The sequence below is a fragment of the Euprymna scolopes genome, unplaced genomic scaffold (genome assembly GCF_053919585.1).
Source record: "Euprymna scolopes isolate OS-2025 unplaced genomic scaffold, ASM5391958v1 sca51, whole genome shotgun sequence".
In the NCBI taxonomy this organism is placed as follows: domain Eukaryota; kingdom Metazoa; phylum Mollusca; class Cephalopoda; order Sepiida; family Sepiolidae; genus Euprymna; species Euprymna scolopes.
This window is the reverse complement of record NW_027633558.1, coordinates 121,543-132,272: the sequence shown is the minus strand read 5'-3', so window position 1 is coordinate 132,272 and position 10,730 is coordinate 121,543. Positions and strand designations below refer to the sequence as shown.

Genomic DNA, 10,730 nt, shown 5'->3' with positions numbered 1-10,730 from the left:
CCAATTGTTACAGTCAAGCATATTGTATCTAAGTGTTTCTATGGATATGCCTGTTTGCTTGTTCTATGATTTCATACAATATAGCGGATACAAGGCTCATTTCTTCAAAAGCAACGTTTTCATCGTTAAGGCAGATGATTTCAAAGATGTCTTGTTCATCAAGTCAGACTTTGTCGCCTATTTCACAGGCTGTTTTCATGTCTCTTTCTTTGAACGGACAAAAAGTGTTGCGTAATGTTTGAACGCTGTTTTTTGCGTTCGTTGTGTTCTTAATACTCATAGGTTCTATAAGTTAAGATATAAAATAATGGATAATTAAATCCTGCTTATCTCACACAATGCAGGCACTTGGTGTAAAATGGAGTCTGCGGTTTTGAAAAAAAATTAGATATGGCTTTTGATGCCCTTCTGCTGTTTGCTGATGTTTCAGGAGGGAATATTTTTCAAAAGCATTTGATAGCAAGTGGTTTTAAGAGGCTTTCCTTCCTTTGAAAATAATCGTAAAAAAAAGCCTTAAAACTGCTTATTGTACAATTTATAAGGGGGTTAATTTACTATGTCGGTACAACAATTATATTTTAGTAATAAAGGTGGATATATATTTTTGAGCCTATGTGGGTTTGAATTTATTAAGATTGGTGATTTTTATAAGGCAAATACTCCTTATGGTGGAAAGTATCCAAATTATAAATTATGTATCGAGCTAATAGATGATAGATTGCTTCACGCTGGCAAATCTGCTTATTTGGTAATTAGGGAAAACAAGGTTATTCAAAAAAGTAATATCTTATATGTTGGCTATTATTCACAAAATTTACACAACAGATGGTTTTATAAAAAAAATGATTTGCTTTATTCTTGGCATAGCGAAAATTTAGATCCTGCTGTTAATGAGATAGTTGCAAATACGCCTGTTTCGCTGTGGATTAGTGCCAATCCCTTTAGTAAAGATGGTTATAACATAAGCAAAGAAATTGAAGATACGATTTTGAAAGAGTGTGCCAATGACCTTAACCTTACATTGAACAAAACTGGTAAATCTCTCAAGGATTATCAACAATAGTCCTACTGTGTTGGAAATCTTGAATTTGAAAGAACTTTTAGATAAAAACTAAGATTCAGTAGTCTTCGTCAAATTTTCCAGAAATATCCTACTGTCTTATTGTTCAATACCTGTAACCTCATGATGGCTTCGGGGCTGAGGCTGGTTGTTTTCTTGGCTATGTTTTCATCAATGATTGGTTCTCAGAGCATGTGATTGAAAAGTTGGATAAATCACTGCTTTTCTGTGGTGGCAAGCTCTTTATTTCAAAAGTCATGATTGAATCCGAGTTCTGAGTTTTCAAAATCTACCTTGCTCTGAAGTCCGTATTGCTGGGGATTGAGGTTGATGTATTCAATAATGGTATTGGTCCTTTTCTTGTGAAAAAAATATTCAAAACCGATAGAATGCAAAAATTCCAGCATATGCTTTTTGTATCTGTCTTTTTCTTTGGCTTCTTTGGTGCTGATAGCAATTATTGCCTCAATCTTCCCTATGGTTCTTGCGTAGATGCTGGCTTGTTGTTCTTGGAGTTGAGTTAGCTTGCTCGTGATTGTGGCAGTCATAGCTTCAATGCTTATTTGTGAAGAAAACCCAAGCTCTGAATAGAGCGTAGGATATTGGGCTTGGATTTGTTGTTTGATTATATCAAGCGTTTTGGTTTCCCTATCTGTGCTTTTCATGAGATTCAGAAGCTTGTGTAATACTCATTGTTTCTCGTGAATGGGCTGAAGTTCTTGCTTGCCTGTTGGTGAAGTCTGTTGATAGAATGCCTCATAATCTGAGTTGAGTTTGCTGGAGAGCTTATATTCACTGTCTGTGAGACTGATATTTCTATCGGTATCTCAAACTTCAATGAACATATTCTCTTCAGTTTTGGTCAGAATGTCTTGGTCAAGTTTCACGCCTTCAAGATTGGTGGTTCAGAGCTTGACTTGAGCGAGGCTAGAAAGCAGATTCATTTCCACTCTATCAAAACTGTCTTGAAGCGATGGTTCAATGGTGAGCAATTGAGTTTTGAGAGTTTGATATTCTAGGGTATCCGTTCATCAAGACTCTCGGCTATGGATTCAAGGGTTCAGGTAGCCTTGAGTTTTCAGATGATTGTAGTCAGAAGTTTTTGTTTGTCGTCTGAATTTTCAAATTGGTTAAATAGTTTTCGTATTTCTTCAATTTTTTTATTCTTCTTCAAAGCAGGATCATCTAAAAAAGAATACCTCTTATCTCGTCCAGTTTTTGGTTTTGCTCAATCGTTAGTTGTTCCTGTTTTTTGTTTTCGTTGGCTATCAACTCATTATTTCTCTTGGTTTCTGACTTTTCACTTGTTATCGTTTCTTGCTGAATTTTCTGCTTACTATTTTCGACTGCTATAAGCGTGTCGGTCAGTTTTGAGTATTGAATGAATTCTTCATCTGATAGGTTTCAAGTCCTTTTGCTTCCAGTTCATTGATTTGAGCCTGTATAAGAAATTTGTGTCGATCTCCTTCACTTTTATTAAGAAATTGCTCAAGAAATGATTGGTCTTGTTTCAAGAGCCGTTTTCTGTAGCTATCTTCTTGTTCAGGAACCTTAAATCACTCCAAAATATCATTGATTTTTGGGAGTTTTCAACTCAGAGTATTTGATTCTTGGGATTGCTCTATTTCTTCTATGGTTGCTTGTTGCATTGAGGCTTCAGGGAATGTGGTGCTTTGCTGTTCTGTACTCATGATTTATAGGTTCATAGTCTAATATGATTCGACACTTCTACACCGACTACCCCGTTAGACATATGCACAACACAAATGCCCGTCATACTGGGCAATGATGTTGTGCCTGTTTATTTATCTAAAAGGATACCTCTTATCTCGTCCAGTATTCTGGTTAGTTTTTTGGATGTCGGCTGTTTCCGCTTGCTCGTTGGCTATCAACTCATTATTTCTCTTGGTTTCTGACTTTTCACTTGTTATCGTTTCTTGCTGAATTTTTAGCTTACTGTTTTCGACTGCTATCAGTTGCTTTTTAAGTTGGATGAATTGGATTCTTCTTCCTTAGAAAGATTACTTAACCCTTTCTCGTCTAGTTCATTGATTTGAGCCTGTATCGACTGAGATAGCTGTTGGCAGATTGCCTTAGTCTCACAAATAATTTCTTGTTGCTTGCTTGAAGCATCTTCTGCTTGAGCAGTTCCCAAAGCTAAAGTTGCTGAGAAGAGTGCTGTTGCAATGGTTTTAGTTTTCATAAGCAAATAATGAGTGGTTATATCTATCTTAATCTATTGCTTGGGTGAAATGTTATTGTTTGCGAATAAACTTACTCCCAAAATGAGAGACAGGTAAGCAAATTATCATACACAAAAAAACCCACCTGTCCCTCAACATTGAGAGTACATTTGGATAATTAGCGTAGGTTTTTTTGTGTACCATCTTTATACCGAAAAATCACAAATACACAAATCAAAATAATCAAACACTATCAGTCCCTTGCTTATAGAAAACCACAATGGTTGAGTTAAGGTGCATGAATGCAGTCTAAAAATGAGCAGTTGTATATAAAAATCAATCAGAACACATTACCTATTTGCTCTCTTTGCTAAAATAAAAAATGCTCATTCTGTACAAACAATGAGTACAACGCTAGCCGAACAAAATTTGACTTATTAGCATTTCTGGATATACTGATAACACTATTTTAAATTTGTTTTATGGAAAGTTCCTTAAAATCTGACTTTTCCAAAAGACTTATTGTTTTGCTTCATTTTGTTTGAAATCACTCTTTTCGGAAAATAAGGATAAAGCTAATATTTAACCTTATTTTTTTATGAAAAAGTTTAATTGTTTTTATGTGGATGATTTTCTCATGGAGAAAGTCGTCTATCAGTGAATTTCACCAAAGATGCTGAAGACCTATAGCATGGTTTTTAGATTTCTTTTCTCAAGTTCACATATTATCCCCTCTGACTTATCTACCTATACCAGCCAGAATTTCAAAAGGCTTCTTGGAGAAAGTTTCCAACAAAGAGACTGGACTTCTGCAACCTACAATACTTATAGAAAGTGCTTGAAATGTTATTGCGGGTATTTGGTGAATGAGGAATTTTTACAAGAAAATCCTTTTGATAAAATCACCAAACGAAAGGAACCTCAGCAACTACCGAGAACCTTGACTTCCGAACAGGTTGAGGAACTTCTCAGGGCACTTCCTGATGCCTTTGATAGACACTCATTTGTAGGCTTGCGAAACAGTACTATGGTTTACACCTATTTATACACTGGTTTAAGGCTATCTGAACTGACAAATCTGAAGTATTCGGATTTGAAACTGATGGACTGATACTTGAAGGTAGTCAAGGGAAAATGAGCCAAAGATAGGATTGTTCCCCTATACAACGGGTTGATAAAACTACTGAATCAATACTTGAAAAAGGCGAAAGAAAACCTGTCTGATGATGGCTTTTTGTTTCCTACGATTCATGGAAATGCCTTAGGAGAGAGGGATATGAGAACCATGATTGATAAGATTCGCTGCTGCCTTTCGTTTCATTTTACTTGGCATCAACTCAGACACACTTTTGCAACTGAATTGGTCAGGAATAATTTTGATGTGTATATCATTTGAAAAATTCTTGGTCATAGCAAAATTGATACAACAAAGATTTATCTGAGTATTGATGTTTGACGAGTAAAAAAACAACTGGATTGATTCCAATTGTTTTCCCAAGTCCCTCATTTCAGGGAGATAGTCCTAAGTGGCAATTAGGACAAAAAACCAAAATTTTTATAGCAAGATTTACTGTTTGTTGTCTAACAAATGGTGGGTCATCCGAGGCTCGAACTCAGGACCTTCTCCTTAAAAGGGAGTGGCAACCGATTTTGGCTTTCCAAAGGGACAAAAAATTTGACATTTTTGAAATAGTATTCAGAACTTATTTTCCAAGAAAATGAGTGATTTCTATTCCCTAACAACATGAATTATGTACAAGATACAACATAAACAAGTCGATGAAGTCAATATGCTCTTTGAGATGATTAAAACCATTCTCATCACCTGACTTTCTGCTCAGAAAGTTAAAAAACTCCTCAAAACCCCATACCCACTATGAAATCCGCTGTGGTCATTATGAAGGTGGGAAATTTGTAGTAAATAATATCGTTACCCATGATGCTGAATTTCTCAGGCAATTGGATGACAAATATTAGGTTGTGTTGGTTCACATAATAAAAGCATATTCATATTATCTGCCACCAGTATACTTGCCATACTTTAACCTTTAACACATGGCATCATGGCACGATCAAGTATTTCAGCAATACGCATCAAACCAACCACAAGAAAGCAACTCAGCAAATTCACTCCACCTCACATAATGTGATTACCCATTGAGACCTACGACCACAAAATTAGTTATTTGCTTTGGTTTTATAAAACCAAAAATACTGAAAATTCAGAGGGTCGAGAAAGCTCGTAGTTAAGAGGTTTCTGGGAATCTGTGCCTACCACCATGCCTACCCACTTTGCTGTGATGCTTGCCAAAATTGACGAGGGGAAGCAGGAATAAGATATGATGATAATGAGCTTGAAATTCTAGATGTTGCAACACTGGCTCGAATTTACTTTTTTAATAATATTGTACCCATGCACCAAACGCACGAAACAAAGAAGATTCCAAAAAAGGAAGTCTTTACCTGCTGAAACTTTTCAGTCCATACCTATGATTTTGTAGTTCCTAATGGAGATAAAGCCTGAGAAACCCTCCAGTTAGTTGAGTTTAGAACCATCAAAAAAAGATGGTCAGAAGAATCGAACTCTCATTTCTTTCAGACTCATTACATAACCATTTCCCAACAGCAACTTGCCAGTTTTCTTGAGTCTTTGAAAACACCATCCCCTGCGGTGAGAAAATAGAAAAGAATATCAAAAACGGCTCATAGTTTTCATATTTAAGCTCTTGTTTTGCACTTTATATATTTACGGACATTCAAATATATAAAAACAATCAAGGGCTTTTATATATTGAGGTGCGTCATACTGCTATTATAGATAATTAAATATATCAGTATTTTAAAAGTATAGCCCCTTTGGGCAATCTTCACCATAGATGACATAGTTGCCAGTCTTCATGTCAGGTGAAGCAGTCAAGGGCAGAAACGAAGTGCCCCTTTACGGCTGAGAAATGACATGAAATGATTTTGTCTGTCATCTTCTCGCAAGATAAGCTGGGAGATCGAAGTTCATTTAGGGTTCAATACTTGTATAGAGCATAGAGGCATATTCACTAACAACAGAAATTATGGCGAGCGACAGAAAAGACTACTTGAAACAATACCGTGCATCATACCAGTCTCGGCGTGTCAATCTGACCCTGAGCAAGGATGAGTATCGTGCCTTCAACATCTCTGCCAGAAAGGAACAATCCAAACTGGCTCCATATGTCAAGAAGTTGGCTTTGTCTGCTTTACACGGGCAAGCCCATATTCCACTGACCTCGGGGAAGAACTCCAAACCTTGCGTTTTGCTATCCTCAACATTGCCAACAATGTAAACCAGATGGCTCATCATTCCAACAGAATAAAAGCTATGAGCGAGCATGAAGAACAGAGTTTGCTTATATACATTAAGCAACTGGATGATGTGGTGAAACGCTACACCGAAGGTCGTATTTGTAACCCAAACAACAACCATGATCATTAAATCCATGTCAAGAAAAGAGCCGAGCTTTGCGGGGCTTATCGACTACATGACAGATATAGAGAAGTCAGATACCAAGTTCCATATCTACCATAACCTCTTCACCAGAAATGATGAACAGGTGAAAAGCACTTTCAAGAGAATGCCCAATTTGTACAGAAGCGTAAAAATGCCAATTATATGTATCATGAGATTCTTTCCATCACCAAGTCAAAGAAACTTGGCATTGAAGAACAAAAAGAAGCTCTCAGGCAAATAGCTTACGCATATGCACATATGCGAGCATCACGAAATTTAGTATTTGGCTGTGTGCATAACGACCATGATGACCATTTGCATTACCATTTGCTTATTAGTGCTAATGAAGCGGGGCTAGCCAAGAAAACAAGGCTTTCCAAAGCTGAATTCAGTCAGATAAAAAAGCAGATAGAGCAAAATGTATTGAGTCGTTATCCTGAGCTTGAGCAAAAAGTGGTTATGAGCAAGGAAGTAAGCTGGAACTCAGAAAAGTTCTCACGAAAAGCAGGTGAACAAAAGCGTAGAACGGGCAAATTACCTCAAAGGGATGCACTCAAAGCGAAACTGAACAATATCTTAAAGAATATTCAGTCCAAGGAAACGTTTTTTGCAAGTTTAAGTGAAGCTCATCTTAAATTGTATGTTCTTGGAAAAACGGTTGGAGTGAGAGACCACAATGACCGCCCACATCGTTTCAAAACTTTAGGGCTTTGGGATGAATTTGAAACCTGTTCTAAACGCATTGGTTTAACGAGAGCCGAGCTTGATGAGATGAAAAAATCATCATCCACAAGGTCAAAACGAGATAGGAAAGCTTCTGAGACATCGGAGCAGAAAAAAGCAAAGGCTCAGTCAAATAATTCTAAAAAAGAGACTGTTCAGTCCAAGACTGGCCAGACGAAGTCAGCCAAGTCTCAAACAGCTCAAACAGAGCAGAAGCAGGATATGAAAAACGCCCAGACTTCGAGAGAGACCGAGGTGATTCAAGAACGAGTACAACGCAAAATTGAGATGGAGCGGATACGAAGCAAACAATCTCAATCTGACTCACAGAGTCAAGACTCATCAAGCCAGGACTCATCGAGTCACAGAAAGAAATGATGACTTTTGAATCAATGACTCATGGAACATATTTTGGGCTGGGTAAAACGCAAAGTGAAAAACCTTGTACAAGCTGGCAGTCAGAACACTTTATCCTCTAAGAAAAAATGCCTATGAAAAATGAGAAAAAACGGGATGCGCAAACATCTATGAATGAATCAACAAAGATAATCACAGCACCGCTCAAATGGATATGGAAAGGTGGAGTATTCCTTGCCAAAGGTCGGGTTCTCAACTCCAAAACAGGTGCCAAGTTTGATGCAGAATCAAGCTACAGCGATTACCTCAAACCAAACAACAGAGGCTTGGTACTCGATGGTCAATCTTTAGCTTTGACGGAACAAGAAAGCTTCAAGGGGGTCTGTGTTCTCTCTCGTGTTGGTGCTGGAAAAACTTCTCGCTACATCATTCCCAATGTTTTACAACGAGCACATGAAAACTGCTCAATGGTTATCAACGACCCCAAAGGCGAAGTGTTTGAAAAAACTTCTTATCGGCTCAAAAAACGTGGGTTTCGTATTATCACGATTGATCCTGAGAATATGGAGCGTTCAAGCAGATTTAATCCCTTTGCAGAAGTACAAAGCGATATTGAAATTGAACAGGTCGCAGAGATTTTGGTTCGTAGTGGAAACCCCAATAGTGCTGGGAAAGATGATTTTTGGCTTCAAGGGGCGATTCGTTTTGTGAGTCTCTTTATTAAGTGCCTCAAAAACGCATCAGAAGACCAAGCGGGCGTATATAACCCTGCATAATTTGTACTATTTGTTTCAGAATTTTGGTGAGGATGGTTCCAAGCTCGATGATTTCATGAGTCGTTCTACGGTCTATGGAGATGACCCAAATGATGAAACACTGTGGAATGAGTGGAAAGGGGTTTTGACTGGGAACAAAGAAGGCATTCAAAGTTTTGTGTTAAATGCCATTACTTCGTTAAAGAGTATGAGTAATAAAAACTTGGCTTTGCTGACTTCTGAGTCAGATATTTCGTTGTTAGATATACGCAGAGAGAAAACAGCTATTTTCTTTATCACTCCAGCCCAGCATATGGAGTATTACAGTTTTTTGACGAGCTTGTTTTTTAGGTCGGTCTTCAATGCTTGTATGAGGCGTATGCCTGAGCGTAAAGATTTAAGCGTGTATGTTCTCTATGATGAGTTTGGGCATTCTACGATTCCAAATTTTGTATCCACGGCAAATACGATTCGTGGGTATAGGGTTTCTTTATCTATTATCTTACAGAGCATTAGCCAACTGACCGCAAGATACGGCAAAGCCTATGCAGATTCCATCCAAGGTGGGTTTAATACCTATCTCACTTACGCTGGTTCTGACCCGCATACCACACAGTTTTTTGAAAATGTCATTGGCAAAGTACGAGAACGCAAACGCAAAGAGTTTGATGATACGACTGACCAGTATCGGGAATATAACCTGATAAATGCCTCAGAAATACGCACCATTGCATCAGATGAAGTGCTGGTAGTTTCAAGCAACAAACAGCCTGTTATGCTCAAAAGCAAAGCATATTTTGAAAACTGGGCTATGAAACGACATACGGGACACAGTGCGGTTGAGATGACGATTGAGAGAAGGGATGGCATATTGCAGAGGGTGGAGTTGTAATGACGCTGGGTATTGGAGATTTCACGCTCAATATTATTGCTTCGGATGGGCAGTGGTTTTTCATAACCCTGTCCTTTTTTTGTGGGTTGGGATTTTTGAATGGTTGGTTATTCAGAAACCTTGGAGTGCTGAAAATCTTAGCTTTGTTGTTCGTACTTCCATATAGCCTTGACTTGCTCATAGCTCTTAATCGTGTGTGGGAAGCTACGGTTCCATTTTTAGTGTGTGCGTGGTTTGGATGGTATGGAGTACAAAGAACTTGCTACAAGATAGAAGAAATTTACAGGGCTTTGCGATGAATGACACAGAGTTTATTTTTCTTGGAGTCATTGCTTTTGGTTTGGGGTGGTATCTTGCCTATGTAGTACGAAATATTCGTTATTTATGGACACGGTGGGGTTGGTATATTGGTCTCAATATTTTGCTTATCTCCTTCATAGTTGGGGGTGTGTTAGCTGAACAGATTGCTCTTGAGAATGATGTTATTCTGTCAGGCTTGTTTGGCTTGGGTTTTGTTATTCGGTTTGTGAAACAGGGTTTAAGATGGGGAGAGTAAATGAGAAATAGGCAAAAAACATGAATTTCTCGGTCGCTGTATTTCTGTTTGTTGTTCTGTTCTCCTTTGGGTTCATAGTCCAAACAACAAGGCGTTTTTCTTTTTGGAAATTCGCCATTATGGTGTTCTTAGTTTTGTCTTTTTTGTATCACTATGGTTTTTCTGAGGGTTATATATGGTTGATGGTTGGCTCTTTTTGCTTTGGTTTTTTGCTTCCCTATGCTTCGGCTCTCAGTGGGGTTGGTGAAGCTCTCAGCGACCTCATAAATAGTATTCGTTACCGTGATGCGTATGAAGATATTAAGCGGAAGGAAGAAGAGGTTGAAGAACTCAGAAGGCAGTATGAACAAGCGAAAGCTAATGCTCAGTCAAATCGTGATAACCAAGAAGAAGCAAGAAAAAAACGGCAAGAAGAATCGGAGCGGTTTCGTCAGAAACAGAAAGCTCGGAGTGAGAAAAAACAGTCTTCGGGTGGGGCTGGGAGTTCAGGGTCTTCAGGTAGTTCAAGGAGTTCTCAGTCTTCCAGTGGTTCACAGCGTTCAAGTAGTGATTCTGGGAGTTCGTCTCATTCAAGGCAACAATCTTATACGAGAAGTGAAACGAGTCGTGAACGATACTTGAAAATCCTTGGACTTGACCCGAATGGAAACCACACCTCAGAAGATATTAAGAAAGCATTTCGTAGAAAAGCCATACAGTATCATCCAGATAGGCATGTTG

General features: G+C 38.2%; 1 protein-coding gene across 1 annotated transcript; it reads left to right on the top strand.

Moving 5' to 3' along the window:
• Nucleotides 1-7,935: 7,935 nt before the first annotated feature.
• Nucleotides 7,936-9,454, top strand: LOC145274952 (type IV secretion system-coupling protein VirD4-like). The gene is made up of 2 exons (XM_080127547.1): nucleotides 7,936-8,514; nucleotides 8,603-9,454. Exons 1-2 carry the CDS (start codon nucleotides 7,936-7,938, stop codon nucleotides 9,452-9,454), a joined length of 1,431 nt encoding a protein of 476 aa, XP_079983673.1.
• The last annotated feature ends 1,276 nt before the right edge of the window (nucleotides 9,455-10,730 follow it).

Coding starts and splice junctions, on each gene's coding strand:
- LOC145274952 (XM_080127547.1), top strand. CDS start 7,936: ATGCCTATGAAAAATGAGAAAAAACGGGATGCGCAAACATCTATGAAT. Junction 8,515..8,602: donor TTCAAGGGGCGATTCGTTTT/GTGAGTCTCTTT, acceptor TATTTGTTTCAG/AATTTTGGTGAGGATGGTTC.